Source organism: Haplochromis burtoni, unplaced genomic scaffold (assembly GCF_018398535.1).
Source record: "Haplochromis burtoni strain Fernald_Lab_line unplaced genomic scaffold, NCSU_Asbu1 Contig_17, whole genome shotgun sequence".
Lineage (NCBI taxonomy): Eukaryota > Metazoa > Chordata > Actinopteri > Cichliformes > Cichlidae > Haplochromis > Haplochromis burtoni.
In genome coordinates, this window is record NW_024582378.1 from 3,128,254 (window position 1) to 3,141,084 (window position 12,831).

General features: G+C 40.2%; 1 protein-coding gene across 7 annotated transcripts in view; it reads right to left on the minus strand.

Annotated features, from left to right (window-relative positions):
- The window catches only part of cadm1a (cell adhesion molecule 1a), a 467,380-nt gene that overhangs the window by 243,210 nt on the left and 211,339 nt on the right, over positions 1-12,831 (minus strand). For 4 of the 7 annotated variants that reach the window (XM_042218278.1, XM_042218280.1, XM_042218279.1 and 1 more), the window contains exon 2: positions 7,046-7,150. The exons of the other annotated variants lie outside the window; for them this stretch is intronic. In XM_042218278.1, the coding sequence (XP_042074212.1) occupies positions 7,046-7,150 (105 nt within the window). The remainder of the gene's footprint in view (positions 1-7,045; positions 7,151-12,831) is intronic. 7 annotated transcript variants of the gene reach the window in all.

Consider the following 12,831-nt stretch of genomic DNA (forward strand, 5'->3'; position numbering starts at 1 on the left):
TCGCTGCACCATGAGGTCGTTTTTAAAGGGAATGGCAGATGCAACCAAGTATTAGATCCGGCCTGCCCGGGCATTTTTCAATCTCCTCCAGTGGACAAAGGTTTCAAACCACAGCGGGGGCTCCCAATTTGACACATGGCTCTCACTGAAGATGAAAGGGTCGGCATTTCTTGAACTTTTCAGCACCAAACTTTTCTCGAGTGTGGAGTCCTTATGAAGAGGAGCTCTTCATCGGCTATGCTTTTTATTGTCAGAACAAATGAAGGCGCGGGACACAGATACAAAAGCACATCAACATAATCACATATGATTTTGCATGTAGCCCGTAAAGCATGAAAAGGAAAAGCTCACATAGGGATTTTAAATGAAAGTGAAACTTTGAGAGATGCAGGTTACACACCGATAACGTGACAGCGTTCACCCAGCTGAACTGCAGTGAACACACTAGGTGAGCGAAATGACTATTAGCAACAGCGAGATTAAGAAAACAGTGATTAAGTTGTTCACATCATTTACTAACATGACATCTAAATGCATTGCCTTATAGACAACTCAATCACATGTAAACAGTGCTTTAATTGGTCTGTGCCAGTGCTCTCAGCAATTAATTGTTAACAAGATTCCTTTTTGTGTGTTTGGGGCGGGTGGCAGCATGGTCGAAAAATAAATTATTCTGATGTATTTCCAGCACATCGGAATGGAAGTAATCATTTCGGGATGATCTGTCCAGGCTTTTTTTTATTAGAAGACCAACAGACCAAAGCTGGATGTAAACAAAGATTTTGGAGTCCAGTCCAAAGGCAATCATTTGAGAGATTTGTGAAAACGTACACGCAAAAATGTAAATATCAGAGGTTCCCCCATGATCCACTGTAATATCTCTATGAGTGTTCTAGGATGGCAGGAATCTGGATTCATTACGAAGGTTTATTTTTCTGTCTTTCCAGATCTGGTTAAAATATGTTAAATGCAAAAAACAAACAAACAAACAAACAGAAGAAGAAGTCTTTTTTTCAGAACTTGCAAACTGAATTTTCTCAGTTAGCATGTGTTTAGTGTCTGTTGTGTTTAAGTCACTTAATGCTGACCTATGAATCTTTCAAGGTACTTAACACTTTGCTACTAGCTGCCCGTTATATAAACAAATCGTTCGTTCTAATTTCTTTAGTTGATTATATGAAAAATATCAAAGATATCAGAGTTTGGCATAAAAAGTATTTTTGCACAAATAGGTTGATTCCAAAGAGGAAAACTTGGAATATCTCGGCATGGCGTGCAGTGTGTCCTTAAAACAATTGAGGAAAAGTAAAGGGCAAAAGAATTGGTAGGCTTAAAAAAAAAAACTATCTACAGCAGATCAACTATATTTGAAAGTCATGTCCTTAAGAAATAGAAAAGATCAGGCAAAGACCGGATACAAGACCCAAGAGATGTATCTGACCCTTCCGTTGATCCGTCCTTTGTTCAATGAAGCCTCATCAGAGATGGTCTCAGTGGAAAGGTTGGTGTCAAGAAGCCATTCTTTAGGATGGGAAACACAGAATAGGCTGAAGTATTGACTTTTAAGTTCATTAGAACTGTACAAACTCTGTTTTCATCTTATATACGATATTTCCGTGTATGTTTGTGCATGTTTCAATGTATTTCTGCACCTTTTTCCCACTTTCATAGTAAAATATAAAGAAATGAGGGGAGACTGCAGGCTTTTCCGCAGTACTTCAAATAGTAAACATGTCTTGGGAGATCCATCACCAACTTTTTTGATAATTCAATCCCTGCCTTGAAAGGTAGAAAACTATAGAAGAAAACCTTCCCAAGCGGTAATTTCCACAAATATACATGTTTGATTTTCAGTTACCAACCTAAATGTTTTCCTGGCCCAAATTCTACAAGTAAAATCTTACAGTGAGTATTATTACAGTGCAATGACTTCTTCACCTAGAGGCTTTGTTTTTGTTTTGCCCAAACCTTGTCATGATTTCGGTTCCACTGTGGAAAAATTTGCTTCGCTGTGCTGGTTTTATTTTGGCTCCTCTGATCACATCCGTCTCTTTAGACCAATAAAAGCATCTGTTTGGGGCTGTTTCCTGTTCCTGAACCGATTACATTCTCCCTTTTAACCAAGCCCAGTCTGCTTGGAGGAGAAGTGAGGTCTGCATTTCCAGCAGTCTCTGTGTGGTTATTTGTTTCAAATGGCATTGGTCTCTCATGCCCAAATGAAACAAATTAAAGGAATAAACCCTCCAGAGTTCAAATAAACCTCTCTAAACATGCTTGCTATGAAATCGCCCACAGACAAGCATTTGCCTTCTCTCACTGTGCTTTCCAAAGTCCTCTGACATGGCCAGGACTATTTCGGCCACCAGGGAGAATTAATAAGCCTTGATTTCCATTCTTTCCAGGCTTCATGCAGTGCTTAGTCTGCTGCATAGGAGGGCCAGGATTCATGCAGTGAAAATAGGAAGAGGAAAGAAAAGGGGGTGATGGTGGAGGCGACAAAGAGAATACAGGAAGGAAAAGACCTCCAATAAACTTTATAATCCAGTTCATAATTCAGTGAGTTCTTAATATAACCTGAAAAAAATTCTCTCCAAAGTAGCTCTGAGTGCCACATAACCACATAACAACTGTGATTTCCTTGTATGCCACAGCGAATGGGTGTGATTTAGCCCCTCGGTGCCTCAGAAAAAAGTATCTCTGATATCTGACCTTTGGTGATGGTAATTTCAGCTGGAACTGAGGTCTGAGGCAATATCTCCACTGACCACGCTCTTAGTATGCAGGTTTTCTCCACTTTGGAATATCTCACAGACCTTTACTAACCTTTAGTTTTTCAGCAGGGTCGAGACAGGTGTACGGAGTGGATAAAAACGAACCTGAGTATATGTGTGTGTGCATGTAAGAGTGCTTTGGCTAGGAAGCAAAGACAGGGGATGAAGCAGTATTAAGAGATAAATACTGTACAGGATGAGTAAGGAAAAGAGATATTCACTGGTCAGTAGCTACTGAAAATTATGCAAGAGAACTAAGAAAGAGTACCAAAAGAATTAAAACCATAAAAATAATTATGCTTAAATACAAACTAAGCACATGAAAAAGAACCACAGATCACACAGTTTCTAGTCAGTCCATAGTCAAAAAGCACTGCATACATTCGTTGTTTTTTTTTATATATATTTTTATATGAGAATGTCTCAAACTGTGTAAATACATTTACTGCACCAACGTCCTGTGAGACGAAATGGTTGCAAATATGAACGCTTCTAGTGTGTATGCATGTGCTCCTCTGTGTGTGCTCATTCACGGGAGGGTAGAGGAGGAGCGTCCATCTGAGTGTGCACGCAAATGTCCATATGTGCCTTGTTTGTGTGCCATTCTCCATTAAAGCTGCAATTGCTCAGCGGGCATGATTTTCCACTCTGCTGAAAGCAACACTCACCAGCGCCTCACCAACACGAGTCATCAGCTCCCATTACGCCTCGAAAAGACTTCAATCTCTCGGCTGATGACACTTTGAAACTGCTTCCCCTTACAAAATATTTCCCATAGGGTCGTCAGATATACTAACACACATAACACGCTGGTCTCTTATACTGAAGGCGCCATTGAGTCGCCGCAGTTCTCACTGTGGCTAACCCTCACGAAATCCCACACCTTGGCCTGTCCAGCTCCGTCCATTTTTGTATTCCTTCCATTCCTCTCGCTTTCTCCCTTGAGCCGCTCGTGCCTGCACCACACCGAGAGAGAGAACACTGCTGGTAATTAGTGGTCTTGATAATGGGGTAAGGCCAAGGAAGGTTGCCAATAATCTGGCCTAATTACTCAGATGTATGCCAAAGCGTTTGTCTAGGACAGGGTGGCAGATAATGGCTTTGGCAGGTGCTGCCAAGGATTTGCCCCTGGTGACGTTAGCTTTTAATGACCACTGAATTGTGCGCACGTGTGTGTATGCAAATGCAAGTCAATATTGCTGGTGAGACTGGTCTTAACCACTAGGGCAGAGTAGGGGGGAAAAAAACAGATTATGCCAAGACATCACATTATATTGTTCCATAATTGCTTCTGCAAATCCTGCTATCAATATTTCACAGTGGCTTCTTTCGGAAGCTTCCCTGTCTAGATTACATTTTCCGACAGCAAATGTCTGAGATTTAAAAGCAATTACACGACAATTTTAGTCTCGACTAGCAGCTCCTAGAGGCTGCAATATTCATTAAACCCCACAATATTAAGGTGTATAGTTTTATAAATGTTAATTTGCCAGGGGTCTCATGGCAAATCCTCCAGCCATCAAAATTAACAGGCTTTATGGTTAGCTTGAACACTTTCAGCATCCCTCGTCAAATATAAGTCTTTTTTCAATAGTTTTTATGCTACAAATTAACTGTGGTTCACTTTATCTATATTACTTATCTTTAAATACGGGGCCATTAGAATCAATTTAATAATAATTTTAATCCTGTTCTGCCATTTTCTTTATTAACTAGCAAGGTCAACCAATACGTTTACCTGTTGCATGAATACAGGTAGAGGAAGTATGGATCTCAGTAATTTTCTAGTGTTGCTGTTTGATTTCAGTAACTAAAGACATAAATGCAGATCCCACTTCTAAATATTGAACAAAACTTTATGTTGTTATTTTGTGCACAAACGTGCACCATCAAGCACAGCACTATTTCAGGCCGGCCACAAAGTCAAACTCAGCCGCAGTTCTGGCAGATCAACTGACTGCAAAGACATTTGAAATCAGAATTTGAAATACAGCTACACGTTCATCTGGCTATATCATAAGGGCATGCTTTTTAAGCTTCTTCTGTCATGGTCCCTGTGCCTCCCCAGCCAGCCCAGTGTGGCCACAAGTGTTTGTTATGTTACTCTCTCTCCACTCCCCTCGCCTTGCTCCCTTTCTCTCTCTCTCTCCTACCCATCTGCCTGGGCGGAGCTCTGATTGGGCTCCCGCCCTTGGCCCACACACCTGCAGCTGATCTCCGGTGATTTGCAGCTCTTCTTAAGGCAGGGGCTCTGAGCTACTCGTCGCTGGAATATTGAGTAACTCCCGTCAGTATTGCCTGGCTTCATCGGGAATCTGTTGTTCCCGTACTTACCTCCGACTTACCCTCGTCTATGTTTATAGGTTTATCTGGACCTGCCCGTGTTTGACTCCTGGACCCCGTGAGTGTGCTGCTTGTGTGAGGATTGTTTGGACAAGGAGCGGAGCAAGTGTGAAGAAGTGTGTTTCCCCAGCCTATTGATCCCCGGGACCCTGGTGTCCCCCCCTCACGTGTACATAGCGCACCTGAGTGATTAATAAAGTATTGTTGAACCGTGCTCCCTCAGTCTGCGCCTGAGTCCGTTCTACCACCCTGACATCTTCAGCCTGCCCACATTTCCTCCCCATCTGTAAACCACTTTGCAACCCACCTGCACTGTAATTCCTCCCTTCATTGTGTATCTATTTGCATGAATTTCATACTTGCTGTTGTTAATGGTATTCCGTAAAGTGGCCTTGCTACTGCTTTTACAGAAAAGAGTCATGTCACCAAATATAAATTATTGCATGTGGAAATTTCAAACTTCTTTTGACTGCAGTGATGCTAACCTAATTAATGCTTTGTACCATACTTACAAACATAATTGAAGTAGAGCCAAAAAAGTATTTTTAGCTGTTTTAAACTGGACAGTAGTCTGATCCAACAAGGAGTAACCACTACATTATGTGATATCTTTGTTTTACTACTTTTTGATGCACTTACATTAAAATTAGATCACATGAAATAAAAAAGCAAAGTCCCATTGCTGTTGCTTTTATTATTAGATTAATGTTTTCAATCAATTCATCAGTTTTCTCAACTGTTTTCCAATTCATGGCGACTAGCTTTGCTGCCAATGGTAGAAAGGCAAAGTTAGCATTTCTATAGAGACAGACAACCATTTATACTCACATCCACACCTTTTTCTGAATTTGAATGATCTATTTGGACAGCAAGAGGAAGTCGGAGTAACCAGAGAGAACTCAGGCAAGCACAGCGAGAGCATTCAACTCAAATCAATTCAATTTTATTTAAGGAAAGTTTTACGTTTAATCATAAAACTTAAAGAGGATGTCCGTCTCCTGAACCCAAACTGGGAGCTGGTTCCAGAAGAGGAGCCTGAAAGCTGAAGACTTGCCTCCCTTTCTACTTTTAAATATCCTAGGAACCAAAAGTAAGCCTGCAGTCTGAGAGTGAAGTGCTTTATTGGGGTGATATGGTACTATGACAAGATAAGATGGGGCTAAACTATTTCAGACCATGTATGTAAGGAGAATGGTTTTAAATTTGATGCTGAATTCAACAGGGAGCCAGTGAAAAGAAGTCAAAATGTGGGAATGTCTTTTCTCTTTCCAGCATCTGTCAGCACTTTGCAAATACAACACTGCTAACTCCACAGTCCCATTCATTTTTTCCTGTAATTGAAATTCAATATGTCGCTTTAACCCTTACTTCAAAGGGTAAGCACGGCTTTGTCACAGCAGTGTCGAGATGCTTACAATGAACCTGCCACTTCTTATGAAAATAGTTTGAAGAAGGTCAAAGATTGCCTTGCAAACACACTCCAGAAAGATGCAAAACCAACAAAACATAAACACTTAAACATCATCAGGAATAATGTGAGGACTTGCTAAGAAAAGACGACACAGCAAGTGATTACTTTCTATTTCAAGTCAACAGTAATCAGTAATCAGCCCGCATGCAGTAAGCACTAGAATCTTGAGAGCTGAATAACAAGTACTCCCAAAAAAGACAAAGGTTTCCTAAATGCAGTAGCCTTTTTATTCCCAGGGAGCCAATGGAGTCCAGAAAGATCAAGTCAAGCCAAGACAGTAAACACCCAAAAAAAGAAGGCCCTTGGTCACAGAAGCCATTTACTTTTATGTGCATATGGCTCAAGCCACTAGCAGTAGGATCTAGGTCTGCTGGAGGAAGCCCGTCTTCTTGGACGCCCTACATTTTCTCTTTGATCAAAATCACAGTGAAACAGTCGAAGGGTTTCTTTTTTCCCAAACCTGATGGCAGAATCATACAACGACGTGCAAGGAAAAGGCAACGCAGAAGGACACAGCAGGAGTTCACATAATGAAATAATCCACACGTTGTTGACTGACACTCACCTAAAGGAGAGGAGAAAAAGAGAACAGGGAGAGAAAATATTAAATAATGGATTCCAGCTGCAATATTGACAAGACAAGAATCACAAAGCAAAAATCATGGGAAGGTAATTACTGTGAATGTTTGAGAGGGGCTGTGCAGAACAGCTCATACTCGGCTGGTTCATGTGACTAAGGCAGACTTCCTTTGTTCGCACTCCTGACCAGCTTGACTCGTATTCAAGAGAGAGAAGGGAATTTGCTGACAGGTATGGGTGTAATTAAAGCCATGATTTCACATTAATATTCAAGGTTACCTCTTACCTCTGAAGTTGGCCATCAGGAAAAAAACCTCACTAGAGCTTTTAATGCCAGAGCCTTCCTGTTCTTACCTTTTTTTTATAAACTGACTGATCATTTTTCTTTATGTTGTTTAGTTTAGTTACTTTGTTTAGTTTAGTGAGTTATAATTAATCAGACAAGGCAACGTTGATTAAGGAAATAAGGTTGTACTGTAATGAACCTATGTGTTTTCCTTATTCAGTGATCAAAATCCACTAATCAATTTACTTCATTTTTACCCACCAGGTTTCCAGTAAAATCCCACATTTTCAATGAAAAAATTCTTCCGATGTCACTGAATCTGCTTATTAGAATATTTACCAAACCGCTATAAGTCTAATTATTTTCATTTGTTGCAGTCAGTAATTATGATTTATGCAGTCAAAACACTTGTGACTGCTTGATCCTCTAAAATCCGCTTAAGATTCAAATACCGCAGTTATAATACTGGCCTGTTACATTCCCAAAGGTTACTGCATAACAGTTTTCAAAGAACAGATGGTTTTGGAGAGAATAGATATAAGCAGGCAAAGTAAAGACGATCGCTCTAACTACTCAAAGGACCACTGTGTTAATTAAAGAGCGATAGACTTAAAACACAGCTTTCCCCACTGCTAACAAAGCCCAGTTACAATTCAGGCCCTGTTGTGTATTTGTTATTCATACAAAACACAGCGAGCCAAAAGCACAATTAAGGCAATGCTCGAGTGTGTTAAGACTAAACTTTAAAAGGAACCCTGAAAATATGTTAGTTTATAAAGATCTGGAAGCCAGAACGTCGGTGACGTAGTAGCTTCTCGGGCTCATGATCCATCACAGTCCGCAGGTTGCTGCAATGCGTGAAGCACAAAACTCAAGAAGTCAAGAAATCTTCTAAACAGACACATCGAGCACAAATTCATCGAATTTTACTAAAATCTGACTAATATTGAAATCTGACCTTGAGTACATTTTGGTTAAAGACTCAAAAGGTGATCATTGTGTGCAATTTTCATTCAAATCTGTCCGAAACTCTAGTCGGTGCATTGATCAGATCATTAAATGTATTCTAACTAGCAGTATTTATGTTGCTCTTTTATCTTTTTATCAAGTCAGTTTCATGGGCCACAATTATCAGTATGTACTGTATATCTTTTTAGGTAACTGCATGCGCCTTAGTCAGAAAACACTGAACACACTTCCTCAATGATCTGGGTACTGATCAGTGCTTTGCTTTCACAGGCAGCAACTGCCTTAGTGTACAGTTTATGCCCTACTGCTGTACAGGGGCATCTAATATGTACTGTCATTTACATTTCTTTGGATATTCACTTGCTACACAAAGGCATTTCAATTCTTTTTGGAGAAGGTTTGAGGCACATGTGATTTTAGTTGCTGCTTATAACCATTAGCATTAGCAAGCTCTTAAAGTTGACTTCATGCATCAGGAAAGAACTGCCATGAACTCAGTTGCAGCTCTGTTGGACGTTGTCTTCATACTCGACCATAACTATATCAGTTCTTTGGTTCCCTACAGACAGTGCACTACAATCAAAAGCTGTGCACTGTGCTTTTCTTACTTTATATACTCTGGAACATTAGAAATAATAATAGCTCTGGAGTGTAACCAGATTATCGTATCGATCCAGAGTGCTTTGAGTAATGGCAGCACTCATAGGTCAAAATATGATCTGAACAGTAGGGGTTTAAAAAAACAATACAAATATTTCATAAGATTTTAACAGCGTGCCTTGAAAGGCAAGGGCAAAATACAACTGAGCTCACAACTTGAAAGAGTTCAGTAGTACAAACAAGTATTCTTCACTCTGTTCAGCTTATACTGATACCAGCTCTCATATGTATATAAAGCACACAGAAGAATGCCAAGCAGACAAACACAGTAACTTTGGAACTTTGATATTTATTCATGTGTAGTGTTGACATGAATGACTCATGTCAACACTACACATGAATTTCAAAGCCAGAGCACTTCCACGATCACAGCCCGATAATAGCTTCACTCTCGTCCATTCGTGGCATCGTCTTCAGCCTGAATAAAAACTGGCTTGTGCTGCCCTCGTCACCAACCTTACAAAAGCCCAAAATCCCTCTCCTCAAACAACAGTCTGTAGGTCTAGATGAAGCCAACGCTCGTTGATTTCAATATTATTGGATAGCTAGAACCCAAACTGTTGTTGGTAAATCAGTTAAATTAAGCAGTTTTATCATCAAGGAACTGTTCCTTGTTCTTGCTCAGATGATGTTTACTTTACAAATTATATACATAATTTTTGTTTGTTTGTTTGTTTGTTTGTTTGTTTGTTTGTTTTTTGTTTGTGTTGGTTTTGTGTTTTTTTTTTTTTGGGGTGGGGGGGGGTGCACCAACAAGGAGATTCCCAAAGAGCTATTAGCCGAGAGCATGGATGTACAGTTTTTAAAAGTTTTGAGGAAATTAGACAAGTGGAGGAAAAAGAAAAAGAAAAAAATTAACAGTATGTGAAACTCATTTCCCTAAAAAGCAGGTAACAGAAATTCAGCAAAGCTATGACAAAGGACCTGTGATGGTGGCTATCATGAAGCCATTTTTAAGAAAGGGGAACATGGAAAAAAGGCTGAGGCACGCTTAATTATACAAGAACTGGACTGAAAATCATTGGCGATAGATCTGATGGTGTACTGAATCCAAACTTGATTTGGATTGGATACCAAAAACTGCCAGTGGAGTAAAAGCATGAACGTGAACAGAACCACACTCCCTTTAAGCTAGAGTCATCTGACGTGTTCTTTAATGGTTCTAGAAACATTTTACACAGTAATTTGTTTACTGTTCTACAGTTTCTATCTACTGAATGTGCTATTAAAATGTTTACTGCTCTCCGTTTTCACACATAGAAACTCAATGGAACTGTTTCATCCATCCATCATTCGCTTCCGCTTATCCTTTTCAGGGTCGCGGGGGGCGCTGGAGCCTATCCCAGCTGTCATAGGGCGAGAGGCGGGGTACACCCTGGACAGGTCGCCAGTCTGTCGCAGGGCCAACACACAGGGACAGACAACCATTCGCACTCCATTCACTCGCACATTCACACCTAGTGGCAATTTGGATTATCCAATTAACCTATCCCCACAAGTTGCATGTCTTTGGACGGTGGGAGGAAGCCGGAGTACCCGGAGAGAACCCACGCAAACACGGGGAGAACATGCAAACTCCACACAGAAAGACCCCGGCCTGATGGTGGAATTGAACTCAGGACCTTCTTGCTGTGCGGCAACAGTGCTAACCACTGTGCCACCGTGCTGTTCAATAAAAATGAACCACATTAGGCAAAACTAAATAAATGTAACTACACAGCTGTCAAACTGTCTTAAAACAGAAAGCTTTCAAACCTTGATGTGAGGATGTAACTGATACTCAACAGTCTTGTTAGAGAAATGCTGAGAGATAACTCTGCACCACATCTTTTTTATGATCTCTGCTCTCATGTACGTTACTACTCAACTTAAGGTCGAGGGGAAAAAAATAAAGTACAAGTTGCTTTTCTTTAAAAGTACATTTTTTCATGATAGGACAAGCACTCTCGTCTCGATAACTTTACAGTTTTTGAGAAATAACCAGACATTTAATTCTAAATTCTCGATTAAAGAAGCCACATAAGGTGAACTTACTACTTGGTGCGCAGATAGTAATGCAGGATGGGAAACAAAGTGAAGTTTTCTGTGAAAGTTTTATTTCAATTGGGTTAATGGGTTAGAGTGAGTCAAAAGATTCTATAACCCTCCAGCAAAATATCAAATTATTTTTTAAAGGAAGGCTATTTGGTGCTGAAACAATTACTGTAAAAAAAGATTTTTGATCATTCAGTGCCTCAGTGTCTACAAAAAGATGATTTTTCCTGCTTTCATTTTAGACTCGGTCTCACAGGCAGAGACTGGTCAGTAATGTCCTGGCAGCCACAAGTCACCGGAGAAGAATGTATATTTTTCAACTGGTTGCTGGCTTTAACAGGAGGAAATTGGACTCAAAGATATTCCAATCCATCCATCCATTATCATCATTTAATTCGGGATCTCGGTTGGACTGAAGCCTATCCCAAATGTGATGGCGTAGAGGCACGGTGCATCCTAAACAGATCTCCAGTCCATCATAGGCCTAACACCTAGAGAAAGATAACCATTCCCACTGCGCTCAATTTTTAATCCTCTCCATGTCTTTGTACAATAGGAAACCATACAGTTGCTTGTCACAGTAGTAAAGCATTTTTTCTTAGTGACCATTACAATGGATGTACTATGTGCAACTTGTGATGTCCAAGGACCCTTTGCTATGTTTACTAGAGAAGCTGGACGTCAAACCAGCAACCTTCAGATTAGCCACAGGCAGTCCTAACTCCTGATCATGGCTGATAGATGCAGTTTAGTCACCTAACAGGCGAGCAGGTGCACAAGTGCAACATACAGAGGGACAGTTTGTTCACTCAGCCACTTACCAAAAAAGAAACCAAGCATCCCATTAGTGACACCGATGCTTGCAATCATTAACAGAAATGAGAAAAGAGAAGGACATGTGAGGCGTGAAAAAAGAACACACAGAAATGAGAGATTCTTAAATAAGGAAGCGTTTTTTTTCTGTCCAGCAGTAAGATTAAGCAGACAGGTTCTTTCTGTGCTTTCACATTTGTCAATTTTCCCATATAATGTGTCACACAGGGACTATTTTTGACGGCACCGCACACAGCGAGCACTGAATAGTTTAAAATACAAAAAAAAAGGTAGAACAAAGATCTCAAAGTCAAAGAAAGGTGGAGGGGAACTTTGTTAAGATGTTTTCTGCTTGACTGGGTCACATGTCAAGTTTTTAAAAAAAGTGTGCAAATCACATCCTATCAGGAGTGTGACACCGCTAGAATAACAGCTTTGAAATTCATTGTAGGTGACAGGCAAACAAATGCTCAAGTGTGGTTACAGCTGGGAACAGGTGTGTGTCAAGCTTCAAGCTGGCTCCATTTATTTTCTCATCTGACACGGTACGCTAATAGTGAACCTTGTGGTATATTAAGCCACAAAAACGCCTCATTCCATGCAACACCACACTGTATCTAACACAATTAAACATCATCTCAAATTTTATTAAATTTAATTTACCTACAACAGAGCGTGAAGCAGCAGGAAACAAGAGATACACGACACGCAAAACGGTTTCTATCAAAATAAAGCAAACATTGTGAGGGCTTTGAACCAAATAAAAATAGCATACAAAACACAGTCAAAAGCAATAGAAAAAGGGAGTACGGTGTAGCAGCAATCCTATCTGACCTGTTACTGTACAGTTTAATATCTCCCAGCTGCTTTAATCGAATGAGGAGGCAGATCTCAGCAGCCTGACT